The 17811-nt window shown below is 52.4% G+C and overlaps 2 protein-coding genes and 1 long non-coding RNA gene across 5 annotated transcripts in view; 1 reads left to right on the top strand and 2 right to left on the bottom strand.

The window, feature by feature from the left end:
• The window catches only part of eya3 (EYA transcriptional coactivator and phosphatase 3), a 35611-nt gene extending 18545 nt beyond the window's left edge, over positions 1 to 17066 (bottom strand). For 2 of the 3 annotated variants that reach the window (XM_054736444.2, XM_054736446.2), the window contains exons 1-4: positions 16937 to 17066; positions 11549 to 11632; positions 11380 to 11429; positions 11210 to 11304 (exon numbers count right to left, since the gene is read on the bottom strand). In XM_054736444.2, the coding sequence (XP_054592419.1) occupies positions 11210 to 11304; positions 11380 to 11429; positions 11549 to 11572 (169 nt within the window). In that variant the 5' untranslated portion in view covers positions 11573 to 11632; positions 16937 to 17066. The remainder of the gene's footprint in view (positions 1 to 11209; positions 11305 to 11379; positions 11430 to 11548; positions 11633 to 16936) is intronic. The other variant, XM_054736445.2, reaches the window with a different exon arrangement.
• Positions 5286 to 7030, top strand: LOC129157166 (uncharacterized). The gene is made up of 2 exons (XM_054736451.2): positions 5286 to 5387; positions 5914 to 7030. Exons 1-2 carry the CDS (start codon positions 5324 to 5326, stop codon positions 6873 to 6875), a joined length of 1026 nt encoding a protein of 341 aa, XP_054592426.2. The 5' UTR covers positions 5286 to 5323; the 3' UTR covers positions 6876 to 7030.
• LOC139064238 (uncharacterized) lies at positions 8360 to 9687 on the bottom strand. The gene is made up of 3 exons (XR_011517315.1): positions 9561 to 9687; positions 8542 to 8650; positions 8360 to 8446 (listed from the first exon to the last, which is right to left on the bottom strand). It is a non-coding gene; the product is annotated as an uncharacterized lncRNA (long non-coding RNA).
• Positions 17067 to 17811: the final 745 nt, after the last annotated feature.

Raw genomic sequence — 17811 nt, 5'->3', positions numbered from 1 at the left:
TCACGGGGACATGGTGACAGGGACATGGTCACGGGGACATGGTGACGGGGACATGGTCACGGGGACATGGTGACAGGGACAGGGTCACGCGGACATGGTCACGCGGACATGGTCACGGGGACATGGTGACGGGGACATGGTCACGGGGACATGGTGACAGGGACATGGTCACGCGGACATGGTCACGCGGACATGGTCACGGGGACATGGTGACGGGGACATGGTCACGGGGACATGGTGACGCGGACATGGTCACGGGGACATGGTCACGGGGACATGGTCACGCGGACATGGTCACGCGGACATGGTCACGCGGACATGGTGACGGGGACATGGTGACGGGGACATGGTGACGGGGACATGGTCACGGGGACATGGTGACAGGGACATGGTCACGGGGACATGGTGACAGGGACATGGTCACGGGGACATGGTCACGCGGACATGGTCACGGGGACATGGTCACGCGGACATGGTCACGCGGACATGGTCACGCGGACATGGTAACGCGGACATGGTCACGGGGACATGGTCACGCGGACATGGTCACGGGGACATGGTCACGGGGACATGGTCACGGGGACATGATGACAGGGACATGGTCACGCGGACATGGTCACGGGGACATGGTCACGGGGACATGGTCACGGGGACATGGTGACAGGGACATGGTCACGGGGACATGGTGACAGGGACATGGTCACACGGACTTGGTCACGGGGACATGGTGACGGGGACATGGTCACGAGGACATGGTCACTGGGACATGGTGACGGGGACATGGTCACGGGGACATGGTGACGGGGACATGATCACGCGGACATGGTGACAGGGACATGGTCACGGGGACATGGTGACAGGGACATGGTCACGGGGACATGGTGACAGGGACATGATCACGGGGACATGGTGACAGGGACATGATCACGCGGACATGGTCACGCGGACATGGTCACGCGCACATGGTCACGGGGACATGGTCACGGGGACATGGTGACGGGGACATGGTCACGCGGACATGGTCACGGGGACATGGTGACAGGGACATGGTCACGGGACATGGTGACAGGGACATGGTCACGCGGACATGGTCACGGGGACATGGTGACAGGGACATGGTCACGGGGACATGGTCACAGGGACATGGTGACAGGGACATGGTCACGGGGACATGGTGACAGGGACATGGTCACGGGGACATGGTCACGGGGACATGGTGACAGGGACATGGTCACGGGGACATGGTCACAGGGACATGGTGACAGGGACATGGTGACAGGGACATGGTCACGCGGACATGGTCACGGGGACATGGTCACGGGGACATGGTCACGCGGACATGGTCACCGGGACATGGTCACGGGGACATGGTCACGCGGACATGGTAACGGGGACATGGTCACGGGGACATGGTCACGCGGACATGGTCACGGGGACATGGTCACGGGGACATGGTCACGCGGACATAGTAACGGGGACATGGTCACGGGGACATGGTGACAGGGACATGGTCACGGGGACATGGTGACAGGGACATGGTGACGGGGACATGGTGACGGGGACATGGTCACGGGGACATGGTGACAGGGACATGGTCACGGGGACATGGTGACAGGGACATGGTCACGGGGACATGGTGACGGGGACATGGTCACGGGGACATGGTGACAGGGACATGGTCACGGGGACATGGTGACAGGGACATGGTCACGGGGACATGGTGACGGGGACATGGTCACGGGGACATGGTGACAGGGACAGGGTCACGCGGACATGGTCACGCGGACATGGTCACGGGGACATGGTGACGGGGACATGGTGACAGGGACATGGTCACGCGGACATGGTCACGCGGACATGGTCACGGGGACATGGTGACGGGGACATGGTCACGGGGACATGGTCACGGGGACATGGTCACGGGGACATGGTCACGCGGACATGGTCACGCGGACATGGTCACGCGGACATGGTGACGGGGACATGGTCACGGGGACATGGTGACGGGGACATGGTCATGGGGACATGGTGACAGGGACATGGTCACGGGGACATGGTCACGCGGACATGGTCACGGGGACATGGTCACGCGGACATGGTCACGCGGACATGGTCACGGGGACATGGTCACGCGGCCATGGTCACGGGGACATGGTCACGGGGACATGGTCACGCGGACATGGTCACGGGGACATGGTGACAGGGACATGGTCACGCGGACATGGTCACGCGGACATGGTCACGGGGACATGGTCACGGGGACATGGTCACGGGGACATGGTGACAGGGACATGGTCACGCGGACATGGTCACGGGGACATGGTCACAGGGACATGGTGACAGGGACATGGTCACGGGGACATGGTGACAGGGACATGGTCACACGGACTTGGTCACGGGGACATGGTGACGGGGACATGGTCACGAGGACATGGTCACTGGGACATGGTGACGGGGACATGGTCACGGGGACATGATCACACGGACATGGTGACGGGGACATGGTCACGGGGACATGGTGACGGGGACATGATCACGGAGACATGGTGACAGGGACATGATCACGCGGACATGGTCACGCGGACATGGTCACGCGCACATGGTCACGGGGACATGGTCACGGGGACATGGTGACGGGGACATGGTCACGCGGACATGGTCACGGGGACATGGTGACAGGGACATGGTCACGGGACATGGTGACAGGGACATGGTCACGCGGACATGGTCACGGGGACATGGTGACAGGGACATGGTCACGGGGACATGGTGACAGGGACATGGTCACGGGGACATGGTGACAGGGACATGGTCACGGGGACATGGTCACGCGGACATGGTGACAGGGACATGGTCACGGGGACATGGTGACAGGGACATGGTCACGGGGACATGGTGACAGGGACATGGTCAGGCGGACATGGTGACAGGGACATGGTCACGCGGACATGGTCACGGGGACATGGTGACAGGGACATGGTCACGGGGACATGGTGACAGGGACATGGTCACGGGGACATGGTGACAGGGACATGGTCACGCGGACATGGTCACGGGGACATGGTGACAGGGACATGGTCACGGGGACATGGTGACCGGGACATGGTCACGGGGACATGGTGACCGGGACATGGTCACGGGGACATGGTGACAGGGACATGGTCACGGGGACATGGTCACAGGGACATGGTCACGGGGACATGGTCACAGGGACATGGTGACAGGGACATGGTCACGGGGACATGGTGACAGGGACATGGTCACGGGGACATGGTCACAGGGACATGGTCACGGGGACATGGTCACAGGGACATGGTGACAGGGACATGGTCACGCGGACATGGTCACGGGGACATGGTGACAGGGACATGGTGACAGGGACATGGTCACGGGGACATGGTCACGCGGACATGGTCACGGGGACATGGTGACAGGGACATGGTCACGGGGACATGGTCACAGGGACATGGTCACGGGGACATGGTGACAGGGACATGGTCACGCGGACATGGTCACGGGGACATGGTGACAGGGACATGGTCACGGGGACATGGTGACAGGGACATGGTCACGGGGACATGGTGACAGGGACATGGTCACGCGGACATGGTCACGGGGACATGGTGACAGGGACATGGTCACGGGGACATGGTGACCGGGACATGGTCACGGGGACATGGTGACCGGGACATGGTCACGGGGACATGGTGACAGGGACATGGTCACGGGGACATGGTCACAGGGACATGGTCACGGGGACATGGTCACAGGGACATGGTGACAGGGACATGGTCACGGGGACATGGTGACAGGGACATGGTCACGGGGACATGGTCACAGGGACATGGTCACGGGGACATGGTCACAGGGACATGGTGACAGGGACATGGTCACGCGGACATGGTCACGGGGACATGGTGACAGGGACATGGTGACAGGGACATGGTCACGGGGACATGGTCACGCGGACATGGTCACGGGGACATGGTGACAGGGACATGGTCACGGGGACATGGTCACAGGGACATGGTCACGGGGACATGGTGACAGGGACATGGTCACGCGGACATGGTCACGGGGACATGGTGACAGGGACATGGTCACGGGGACATGGTCACACACAAGTACTAACTGGTAAATACCACACAACGCATAAAATCGGTCCTACGCACGAAATACGCACAGATCTGTAAGTGCGGTTGATAAATGAGGGCCCAGGACTGGACCTGGACCAGATATCAGACCTGCTTCAGAAGAACTATTCATCCAGACCTGTGGCCTCATTCATGAAGCTGCTGTTTGGGATTAGATTTGTGCCAATAGGGTCAAGAAAAACACTTTGATGGTCAAACAAAAATTAAGAAATTGACAGAACAAAAATATTGACTAAAGGAAAAAACATGTTTCAAAAGTAAAACTTACTATCTGAATCAGATTCTTAAAATGAGTAAGAAAGTACGTTTCCTTTTTCTGTTAGCCTCCATGTGTTTTTGTTATCACTTTCCTTAGTTTCGTTCTCGCTGCTCACAGCTTTGCTCTCACTACCAGATCTGCACTTACACTTTCTGGCTTTCTCCTTTGCAATCCCTGAGTTTTTGGTTGCAATTCTGACACAACCCTTTCGGGTGGGCGGGACTTCTGAGAAGTCCTCTCCCATAGGACAGTGGTTTCTCTTGAGTGACAGTTCAGTGATGTAGCCTCCAAGACATTTTTTTCCACCTGGTCAACAACATGAATTTTGAGCCCCAAACACATTATTTCTGCTGTCTATGGTGTCTACTGAGGATCTAAAGTGAGTATTGATAATATATTTTATCTTTTCTTAGTTACTCTGTAAGTTAAGCCACTTTTTAAGTTGGTTTTAACCAGACGTTAGCTCACTAGCTAGCTGCTAAGCAAGTTAATGTGCTAGCCTCAGGACAATGGTCTACTGTTCCAGAGAGACGTATTAAAAACTCATCTTAACATATTCATTTTTATTCCATGTTACTTGGACGGGCTAAACAAGTTCATAGTTCTGCCTGCTCCTTTTTCAGTCAAACGAACGGATTATATGATGCAACTCTGACTGAATAATTATCTAAGTATGTTTGATAATAAATTTCTTTCCAGTATACCGATCTGACATTTGTCTGTCAGAACAGGACAAATCAGATTCAATGTGCTTTCTGTCACGTGTTCTGTATTCTCCATCAGAAGAATGTTATCCAGGACAGATCATCAATAATGAGTTAAATACATGTTTTTAATTTATTTTTACATAAAATCTATATTTTTGTCTAAAAGCTATTTCTTTTGTTGTTTTTCTTTCTTTCTTTTTAGAATGAAAACTACTGCACTGCTATACAGTGGAAGTGCTACACGGCCACATGCATCAACTGCAGCTGGTGAGCTAAGACACACCATAGTGTACACTGCAGACTAGGGATGTAAGAAAATATCAATATGGCAATATATCGCGATTCCAGTGATTTTGTATCAATATTATCAAACTGTGTCTCTAAAATACCGATATGGCAATATATCGTGATATTTTTTCCTGAGATATTACATCCATTTTCAAAAGCATTGTATCTAATTTTTGGAAGAATTTACATGCAAAAATTTATGTATTTTCTTTGTTTTCGGTGCACTTTCAATGTTGCCCGCTAGTTGGCAGCAGTGTGCATTGGGTTTTGTTTCCACCATTGAAATTTAAATCCCGCTATTATGGTTCAGATAACTCATGTTATACATGTTAAGTGTCAGTTTGGACTGTTTATTGAATATTCCTACAATAAATTCAGTCAAAAATACACAGCCCTACTGCAGACCAATCCCACCTCATGTAGTTCATAGGCTGTATAATAAACCCACAGTGATGGTTATGGATAAATATCTGTACTAATGGTAATCTTTTTCCATTGTTTCCAGTTGACACGCATATGGACCTATTGTTCGAGTCTGTGGTGGTGGATGCTCTACCATATCAGGAGTCGGTGGTGGTGGATGCTCTACCATATCAGGAGTCGGTGGTGGTGGATGCTCTACCATATCAGGAGTCGGTGGTGGTGGATGCTCTATCATATCAGGAGTCGGTGGTGGTGGATGCTCTACCATATCAGGAGTCTGTGGTGGTGGATGCTCTACCATATCAGGAGTCTGTGGTGGTGGATGCTCTACCATATCAGGAGTCTGTGGTGGTGGATGCTCTACCATATCAGGAGTCGGTGGTGGTGGATGCTCTACCATATCAGGAGTCGGTGGTGGTGGATGTTCTACCATATCAGGAGTCTGTGGTGGTGGATGCTCTACCATATCAGGAGTCGGTGGTGGTGGATGCTCTACCATATCAGGAGTCGGTGGTGGTGGATGCTCTACCATATCAGGAGTCTGTGGTGGTGGATGCTCTATCATATCAGGAGTCTGTGGTGGTGGATGCTCTACCATATCAGGAGTCGGTGGTGGTGGATGCTCTACCATATCAGGAGTCTGTGGTGGTGGATGCTCTATCATATCAGGAGTCTGTGGTGGTGGATGCTCTACCATATCAGGAGTCTGTGGTGGTGGATGCTCTACCATATCAGGAGTCTGTGGTGGTGGATGCTCTATCATATCAGGAGTCTGTGGTGGTGGATGCTCTATCATATCAGGAGTCGGTGGTGGTGGATGTTCTACCATATCAGGAGTCTGTGGTGGTGGATGCTCTACCATATCAGGAGTCGGTGGTGGTGGATGCTCTACCATATCAGGAGTCGGTGGTGGTGGATGCTCTACCATATCAGGAGTCTGTGGTGGTGGATGCTCTATCATATCAGGAGTCTGTGGTGGTGGATGCTCTACCATATCAGGAGTCGGTGGTGGTGGATGCTCTACCATATCAGGAGTCTGACTAAGTACCTGTGCCTGAACCTCTCTGTGTCTAGTTCAAAAGACCTGAAAGACCTGCTGTAAGCAGGCACAGGTTAAGATTTTAAAAGAACCTGTAAGGTGAGCAACACAACACAATATAAATCTTTATTATTATTGTACACTGTACAGCTAGCATAAACTTGCATGCTCAGAAGCCACATATGATTACATCGTTCTCCAGGTTGCCTGATGCTGAACTTCGGGCAGCTGCGTGCTCCGTGGACAAACCGCCTGTGGGAGGAGTTGTGTTGCTGTTAGGAGTTTGGGTCAGAGTCCTGGGTTTGTGTTCCCTTTAATCTCTTCATTAGCCTTGCTAGTCACCATTGCTTACCTAAAAACTCTTCTCATGGGGCAGGCACATCCTCACACACCTGTGACTCCATCCTTGAATAAAAGCTGGTAGCTGGTCACTCATCAGAGTGTTTTAACCCATATCTAGCCCATGACTCTGCCGTTTTTCAAACTTACGTTCTCATGTTCTATGCAGATCTATGGAAATTCTTTCCTTGAAGCTCCTGATCACACAACCATACTGGCAGTCGGCTTACCCACTACCTTCTGCTCACCCGCTTGCAACTCATGCTGTCATTCTCCCAGACTTCTGGTTGTTTCTCCATCATTCTGCTGTCTCCCGTCTGCGCTACAGCTTCAGACCGTAAGTACCTAAACTTTTCCTTTTGTAAGTTATTCTTTAGTCATTACCAACACTCAATTTTACCTCAGGGCCTTCTGATCTTTAAACACTAAAACCTGTGGCTCCATCTCTGTGGCGTTTCTCAGTCTCTGTAAGCTACCTGCACAGTCTGAGAAAAACCTGACCTGTTGCCTCTTACTAACCTCTGCTCTTCCTCGCAGAAGCTTCTGGTTCCTGATCTCCAGCTGTTACCTCTTCAGTCATCCGTCAAACATTTTAATAAACTGTTTTTAGCTCATTTGTCTCCTGAGTTTCTCTGCATGAAAGTCAGGTTGTTGCAAAAATCATGACATCAGCAATTACTTTGCACCACTCTGTTAAACAGCTGATATTAATTTCAAGTGTAGCTTTAAAAATACACTGAATGTCAAAGTGAATGAAAGGCATCCATTCAGCTTTCGGTGTCTAATGCAGGATTTTATGGACAGGCACCAAAACAGGAAATTTATAAATTGAGATTTATTTACTAAATCTGGTAAACCGTAATAAAATACTAATGTTTAAAGTCCAGAGGAGGGAGGGAGGCTTTATAGCAGGGGTATGCAATTCTAGTCCTGGATGGCTGGTATCCAGCACGTTTTAGTTGTTTCCCTGCTCCAACACACCTGAATCAGGGGTTGCATTACCTGTGCAGCAGCTCTGCAGAAGCCTGTTAATTACCTGCTGACTGAAATCAGGTGTGTTGAAACAGAGTTAAAACTAAAACGTGCTGGAAACCGGCCCTCCAGGCCCAGAAGTAAATACCCCCCACCCCACCCCCCACCCCTGCTTTATAGGCACAGAGAACTCCCATCAGGATCCTGGAGACGGCACAAGGAGATGACGACATGAGTGTGCCCTCCCAGATCACACCAACACCACCTGAGCACATGGAGGCATGTGTAAGAAAGAAAAACTGGTGATGTATGAGATCTAAACAAAAAGTATGAATAAAATCTATTTTACAGTTGTTTAACCTGCCGAGCATCGCCTCCCCAAAGAGCAGCACAAAGGTGCAACTGGCTCAGAACCAGGGTGCTCCGTTATGCAGGTGGTCTCCTCCTCCTGCTGACACCCGAGGATTGCCTACAACAAAGGGAAAACTGATATCAATAAAGAAATAATTAAATCAGAGCTAAAAGTTTAATTTTACTGTGACGTTTGAGACTGTGGGAAATAAATGTGGACATGATGATTTTTTATTTTGGGGTCAGTACCTCGGGCGTTTCTCTGCAGCAACATTTTGTCTGGCTGACAATGAAGTAGAAAAGTCACCAGTTGAGGCAGAGTTAGACTATGTTACTCCAGCTAAGCTACGTGTAGCTAAACTAGACACTAGTCACCAGACTATGGTTACTATAGATTTTATTAGATTTAATGAAGGCATCAGCGGTGACATAGAACTTGGTGTGTGTTTAGGTGTGTGTTAGGTGTGAGAAAAAGAAGAGGGTTGTAATTATTTCGATGCCAAACAAGCTTGTAAAATACAAATGCTTGTGGTGCTTTACCTAGATCAGTGCTTCCCACTATCTCTAACCAGTACCTCACAAAATATATCAGTGTCCCACTTCCTCAAGCGCTTATGTGACATCTGTTTCACTTCAGAGATGTAAAAGTGGTATCAAATGTACTGTTCATACAAACTTAAGTAATAAAAACATCAGAGATGGATCTGATTTAGGGTGACAGACAGCACATTGAATCTGATTTGTCCTGTTCTGACAAACAAATGTCAGATCGGTATACTGGTAAGAAATTTGTTATCAAACATACTCACTTAGATAATTATTCAGTCAGAGTTACATCATATAATCCATCCGTTTCACTGAAAAAGGAGCAGGCAGAACTATGAACTTGTTTAGCCCGTCCAAGTAACATGGAATAAAAAATACATGTATCTGTATGTAAATGTAGTTTAAAAGTCTTCCCACAATAGCTCATGTAGATTCGGAGTTATACCATAAAAGTCCTGCAGTTCCACTAAAAGAGTATTTACCTGCAAAACAGCCTGTTAGCTCAGCTTTCTGCTGCTTCCTCTGTAGCGAGTTAGCAGTACACAGGTTAGCTCCAGTAGCTGCAAAGTCTCTGATGTTCCACGGGTTCCTGAAAAATTAGCAAACTTATTAACATAAACTGCAATAATTAATTCCATGAAACCAGTAATGAATATGTTAAGATGAGTTTTTAATACTTCTCTCTGGAACAGTAGACCATTGTCCTGAGGCTAGCACATTAACTTGCTTAGCAGCTAGCTAGTGAGCTAACGTCTGGTTAAAACCAACTTAAAAAGTGGCTTAACTTACAGAGTAACTAAGAAAAGATAAAATATATTATCAATACTCACTTTAGATCCTCAGTAGACACCACAGACAGCCGAAATAATGTGTTTGGGGCTCAAAATTCATGTTGTTGACCAGGTGGAAAAAAATGTCTTGGAGGCTACATCACTGAACTGTCACTCAAGAGAAACCACTGTCCTATGGGAGAGGACTTCTCAGAAGTCCCGCCCACCCGAAAGGGTTGTGTCAGAATTGCAACCAAAAACTCAGGGATTGCAAAGGAGAAAGCCAGAAAGTGTAAGTGCAGATCTGGTAGTGAGAGCAAAGCTGTGAGCAGCGAGAATGAAACTAAGGAAACTGATAACAAAAACACATGGAGGCTAACAGAAAAAGGAAACGTACTTTCTTACTCATTTTAAGAATCTGATTCAGATAGTAAGTTTTACTTTTGAAACATGTTTTTTCCTTTAGTCAATATTTTTGTTCTGTCAGTTTGATCTTCAAAGTGTTTTTCTTGACCCTATTGGCACAAATCTAATCCCAAACAGCTGACGCACAAAACGGCTCTGAACACAAAAAGTGACTTTCTACGAAAACACTGTGATTCCTAAAAAACACGTGAAACTGGGACCAGGAGTAAGATGGTGAGTGTTTAATTAGGACCCTCGGGCACACACACACACACACACACACACGCACGAGCACACACACACACACAGAAAATAAAATTATAACTGTAATTAAAACATCTGTGACTGTGACCTGCGACTGAAGCAGCAGGCCGGCACCTGTCGGGGTTTCCACCGGCTCGTTCCAGCGGGATTAGCCGACCATCGGCCTGATATTTTACAATGAACAATATTTCCTGCCTAAAGCGCGGCGCTGCCCGGGGAAAGAAAACATTTTATCCATAACTACGTCACACCCCAGAACCTGGACTTCTGTCTTGGTTGTCATGCATACCTGTGGCATGCTGTTAATAAGCAGGTTTATTACATAAACAATATCCATAAGGTGGTTAGCATCGTCCATCTATGGCAGAAGTTGGGTTATGTGATCCACCTGAGCTCATTTGGAGGACAGGTGTGGTTTATAAAGCAAGACCTGCTGCAGCAGAGTTTTACAGGTCAGGTAGAGACTTGGTGTTAGTCATGTTGGAGCCGAGCTACAGGAGAGCTTTAGTCAGGACTCTAGCGGTGAGGCCCCTGAACATGTATACGCTAGTGGTGCCGAGCTACATGAGAGCTTTAGTCAGGACTCTAGCGGTGAGGCCCCTGAACATGTATACGCTGGTGGTGGCCAGACTAGAAAGAGCTGGATCAGATCAGGTATCTAGAACTAGATCAGACTGACGTGAGCTGCTGACCTGACTGGAGTCGGGCCGTAGAGGGTCCAGAGAGAGTGCTGTCAGGTTCTGATGGGCCCAAACCAGCTGCTGAGGTTTCCTCTTCATCCACGTGACTGAAAACAAAACAAGTCTTCATCAGCAGATGGAACAGAACCTTGTCCTGTCATCCAATCAGTACCAGTACCAACCTAGTTCCTCTGTCCTGCTGGCCGTCGGCATCAGTCCGAGCCTTCTTCACCTGCAGACACAACAAACACTTTAACTACACACACACACACACACACACACACACACACACACACACACACACACACACACACACACACACACTGAAAACAGAAGAGTTGTGAGACTCACCGGCAGCTCGTGTGGGTCGTCCATGTCTGCAGCCTGACCAAGCTCAAACTAGGTTCAGCAGCCGGACCGCCCGTCTGGACCCTGCTGCACACAAACACGGTGAGAAAACATATCCAGCAAAGCTTTATGTAACTCTGATGTGGACCAATGCTCCATCCGTGTGTTTATCTGTGGATTAGGGATGCAGGCCACCTTACATATGGCCTAACCTACATTCAGGGAAAACATATTCTCTGAGCTGATCAGGTGCAAGCTGTCATATGAACAGGAGCCCCAAGAGGATAAGATCTAACCTGGATTTGTCTCAGCTGGTCCCCAGCCACAGCTGGATGGACGGCGCCTTTATCAGACTGGAATAATGTCCAGAGAACATAGGTCGAGATGCTCCGAGGAAAACGTGCCGCGTTCCCAACAGAGAAGCACAAGGAAAGGCTTGTGCAGGATTTACGGAACGCCCACCTTCTTCAACACTCCCGCTGGACGCCCACCTTCAACTACACTCCCTCTGGACGCCCACCTTCAACACTCCCGCTGGACGCCCACCTTCATCAACACTCCCTCTGGACGCCCACCTTCATCAACACTCCCGCTGGACGCCCACCTTCATCAACACTCCCGCTGGACGCCCACCTTCATCAACACTCCCTCTGGACGCCCACCTTCATCAACACTTCCGCTGGACGCCCACCTTCAACACTCCCGCTGGACGCCCACCTTCATCAACACTCCCTCTGGACGCCCACCTTCATCAACACTCCCGCTGGACGCCCACCTTCATCAACACTCCCGCTGGACGCCCACCTTCATCAACGCTCCCGCTGGACGCCCACCTTCATCAACACTCCCGCTGGACGCCCACCTTCATCAACACTCCCGCTGGACGCCCACCTTCATCAACACTCCCGCTGGACGCCCACCTTCAACACTCCCGCTGGACGCCCACCTTCATCAACACTCCCTCTGGACGCCCACCTTCATCAACACTCCCGCTGGACGCCCACCTTCATCAACACTCCCGCTGGACGCCCACCTTCATCAACGCTCCCGCTGGACGCCCACCTTCATCAACACTCCCGCTGGACGCCCACCTTCATCAACACTCCCTCTGGACGCCCACCTTCATCAACACTCCCGCTGGACGCCCACCTTCATCAACGCTCCCGCTGGACGCCCACCTTCATCAACACTCCCGCTGGACGCCCACCTTCATCAACACTCCCGCTGGACGCCCACCTTCATCAACACTCCCGCTGGACGCCCACCTTCATCAACACTTCCGCTGGACGCCCACCTTCATCAACACTCCCTCTGGACGCCCACCTTCATCAACACTCCCTCTGGACGCCCACCTTCATCAACACTCCCGCTGGACGCCCACCTTCATCAACACTCCCTCTGGACGCCCACCTTCATCAACACTCCCTCTGGACGCCCACCTTCATCAACACTCCCTCTGGACGCCCACCTTCATCAACACTCCCGCTGGACGCCCACCTTCATCAACACTCCCTCTGGACGCCCACCTTCATCAACACTCCCGCTGGACGCCCACCTTCATCAACACTCCCGCTGGACGCCCACCTTCATCAACACTCCCGCTGGACGCCCACCTTCATCAACACTCCCGCTGGACGCCCACCTTCAACACTCCTGCTGGACGCCCACCTTCATCAACACTCCTGCTGGACGCCCACCTTCAACACTCCCGCTGGACGCCCACCTTCATCAACACTCCCGCTGGACGTCCACCTTCAACACTCCTGCTGGACGCCCACCTTCATCAACACTCCTGCTGGACGCCCACCTTCATCAACACTCCTGCTGGACGCCCACCTTCAACACTCCCGCTGGACGCCCACCTTCATCAACACTCCCTCTGGACGTCCACCTTCAACACTCCTGCTGGACGCCCACCTTCATCAACACTCCTGCTGGACGCCCACCTTCATCAACACTCCTGCTGGACGCCCACCTTCAACACTCCCTCTGGACGCCCACCTTCATCAACACTCCCTCTGGACGCCCACCTTCATCAACACTCCCTCTGGACGCCCACCTTCATCAACACTCCCTCTGGACGCCCACCTTCAACACTCCTGCTGGACGCCCACCTTCATCAACACTCCTGCTGGACGCCCACCTTCAACACTCCCGCTGGACGCCCACCTTCATCAACACTCCCGCTGGACGCCCACCTTCATCAACACTCCCGCTGGACGCCCACCTTCATCAACACTCCCTCTGGAAGCCCACCTTCATCAACACTCCCGCTGGACGCCCACCTTCATCAACACTCCCGCTGGACGCCCACCTTCATCAACACTCCCGCTGGACGCCCACCTTCATCAACACTCCCGCTGGACGCCCACCTTCATCAACACTCCCGCTGGACGCCCACCTTCTTCAACACTCCCGCTGGACGCCCACCTTCATCAACACTCCCGCTGGACGCCCACCTTCATCAACACTCCCGCTGGACGCCCACCTTCATCAACACTCCCGCTGGACGCCCACCTTCATCAACACTCCCGCTGGACGTCCACCTTCAACACTCCTGCTGGACGCCCACCTTCATCAACACTCCCGCTGGACGCCCACCTTCATCAACACTCCCGCTGGACGCCCACCTTCATCAACACTCCCGCTGGACGCCCACCTTCATCAACACTCCTGCTGGACGCCCACCTTCATCAACACTCCCGCTGGACGCCCACCTTCATCAACACTCCCTCTGGACGCCCACCTTCATCAACACTCCTGCTGGACGCCCACCTTCTTCAACACTCCTGCTGGACGCCCACCTTCAACACTCCCGCTGGACGCCCACCTTCATCAACACTCCCTCTGGACGCCCACCTTCAACACTCCTGCTGGACGCCCACCTTCATCAACACTCCTGCTGGACGCCCACCTTCAACACTCCCGCTGGACGCCCACCTTCATCAACACTCCCGCTGGACGCCCACCTTCATCAACACTCCCGCTGGACGCCCACCTTCATCAACACTCCCTCTGGATGCCCACCTTCATCAACACTCCCGCTGGACGCCCACCTGCATCAACACTCCCGCTGGACGCCCACCTTCATCAACACTCCCGCTGGACGCCCACCTTCATCAACACTCCCGCTGGACGCCCACCTTCAACACTCCCTCTGGACGCCCACCTTCATCAACACTCCCGCTGGACGCCCACCTTCATCAACACTCCCGCTGGACGCCCACCTTCAACACTCCCGCTGGACGCCCACCTTCATCAACACTCCTGCTGGACGCCCACCTTCATCAACACTCCCTCTGGACGCCCACCTTCATCAACACTCCCTCTGGACGCCCACCTTCAACACTCCCGCTGGACGCCCACCTTCATCAACACTCCCTCTGGACGCCCACCTTCAACACTCCCGCTGGACGCCCACCTTCATCAACACTCCCTCTGGACGCCCACCTTCAACACTCCCGCTGGACGCCCACCTTCATCAACACTCCCGCTGGACGCCCACCTTCATCAACGCTCCCGCTGGACGCCCACCTTCATCAACACTCCCGCTGGACGCCCACCTTCATCAACACTCCCGCTGGACGCCCACCTTCATCAACACTCCTGCTGGACGCCCACCTTCATCAACACTCCCGCTGGACGCCCACCTTCATCAACACTCCCGCTGGACGCCCACCTTCAACACTCCCGCTGGACGCCCACCTTCATCAACACTCCCTCTGGACGCCCACCTTCATCAACACTCCCTCTGGACGCCCACCTTCAACACTCCCGCTGGACGCCCACCTTCATCAACACTCCCTCTGGACGCCCACCTTCAACACTCCCGCTGGACGCCCACCTTCATCAACACTCCCGCTGGACGCCCACCTTCATCAACACTCCCGCTGGACGCCCACCTTCTTCAACACTCCCGCTGGACGCCCACCTTCTTCAACACTCCCGCTGGACGCCCACCTTCATCAACACTCCCGCTGGACGCCCACCTTCATCAACACTCCCGCTGGACGTCCACCTTCAACACTCCTGCTGGACGCCCACCTTCAACACTCCCGCTGGACGCCCACCTTCAACACTCCTGCTGGACGCCCACCTTCATCAACACTCCCTCTGGACGCCCACCTTCATCAACACTCCCTCTGGACGCCCACCTTCAACACTCCCGCTGGACGCCCACCTTCATCAACACTCCCTCTGGACGCCCACCTTCAACACTCCCGCTGGACGCCCACCTTCATCAACACTCCCTCTGGACGCCCACCTTCATCAACACTCCCTCTGGACGCCCACCTTCAACACTCCCGCTGGACGCCCACCTTCAACACTCCCTCTGGACGCCCACCTTCATCAACACTCCCTCTGGACGCCCACCTTCAACACTCCCGCTGGACGTCCACCTTCATCAACACTCCCTCTGGACGCCCACCTTCAACGCTCCCGCTGGACGCCCACCTTCAACGCTCCCGCTGGACGCCCACCTTCAACAACCCTAAGTTGGTTTGGGAATTGTTCGGGAAGCCCGAAACTTGGGAGACGCCAGAGGAGCCCTCACCCCCCAAAGATAATTTCCTGCCAATGATCTCAGCGTTCTGTTCTGATCACCGGGGCGTCTGTGGAGTTGGCCCCATAAATGGTGGGTTGCTGGTTTGAACCCAGGCTCCGTCAGGGTGTCTAACCCCCTGCAGGTGACTTCTGCCAGTGTCCCCCAGGACGACTGTGAAGTCATCATCACCATCATGGGTGAAAAGGCAGTCCTGACTCGGGAAGGTGCGACAGGTACAGGTGGTTTACCGTCTCCGGTCTGTGACACTAGAAGAGGACTTCGGTTCTGGTCTTATTCCTAATCCCGCCTCATCTGGACAGGAATACGCCAGAACATGGCGTGAAAGATGCTGAAGGGTCCTCTCGGTACCAAGACCGGTTAGTGCTGATCTCTGATTGGACCTGAAGACTGATGAGGACCCATGTGAGTGCAGGTAAACATCCTGCTCAGCTCACCTGTACTCACCACCTACTCCAGCAAATAAACCAGGCCGAGCGCAGCGCTGCGACCCGTTTGGACCTGAACTCGCTCAGAACCTGAAGCTGGACTCGAACCGCACCGAGGGAGGGCACTGTAACCAGCTATTAGTCTGCACCCGTCTGTTAATCCGGTGTCTACAAACGTTAGTGTCTTTGACCGGTACCGTCAGCAGCTCTCGCTCGGTCTGCGATTAACGGACCCGTCTAATTACCGCGCTCCGGTCAAACCAGGAGGTGGAAAGTTTCTGCTCCAGCCATTAGACGGGACCTGCAGCCCTGGAAGCATCTCGGTCCTGAGTCGACCGACAGGAACGCGGACCGAAGAGAGAAGCTTCCCGGTTAACGGCAGCCGTTCGCCGGCCTTACCATTGAAGCAGCAGGAAGTTGTTGTATCGCTCCTAAACGGGAAAACACGGAATTCCACCCAGCTTTGTCTGTTGTTAGGGAGCACTATCTGGCAGGAAGTTTACGTTACGTATACTGTCGCGCATGCGCGGAGTTCTGGATTTGCAAGTGCTCTTGGCGGGAAGGGAGCTGATGTCCAGGTGATGTCACCTGCTTAAGGGTCAGAGCAGAGGAAAGACGTCATCAACTTTTAGGAAACCTACATCCACCCTGGTCGTCATCCCTGGGGTCAGAGGTCATGTCCAGACCAGAACCCGATCAAGACACTGGTGGGACATTCAGAGGCCCAGGTGCCTCTGCTAAAGGAGGTTCTATTAGACCAGCAGGTGGACTCAGGAACCAGGTGATCGTTTTTATACTGATGATTAAAGACAAATTTTATTTCTGACCGATTCCAGGTCAGCTGACTTGTTAAACAGCTGATCACAGACTTTATTTGTGTTTCTCACCGATTCCAGGTCAGCTGACTCGTTAAACAGCTGATTTACAGACTTTGTTTCTGACCGATTCCAGGTCAGCTGACTTGTTAAACAGCTGATCACAGACTTTATTTGTGTTTCTCACCGATTCCAGGTCAGCTGACTCGTTAAACAGCTGATGTACAGACTTTGTTTCTGACCCATTCCAGGTCAGCTGACTTGTTAAACAGCTGATCACAGACTTTATTTGTGTTTCTCACCGATTCCAGGTCAGCTGACTCGTTAAACAGCTGATTTACAGACTTTATTTCTGACCGATTCCAGGTCAGCTGACTTGTTAAACAGCTGATTTACAGACTTTATTTCTGACCGATTCCAGGTCAGCTGACTCGATAAACAGCTGATTTACAGACTTTG

Source organism: Nothobranchius furzeri, chromosome 19, assembly GCF_043380555.1.
Source record: "Nothobranchius furzeri strain GRZ-AD chromosome 19, NfurGRZ-RIMD1, whole genome shotgun sequence".
NCBI lineage: Eukaryota > Metazoa > Chordata > Actinopteri > Cyprinodontiformes > Nothobranchiidae > Nothobranchius > Nothobranchius furzeri.
This window is presented reverse-complemented; position numbering and strand designations above follow the sequence as displayed.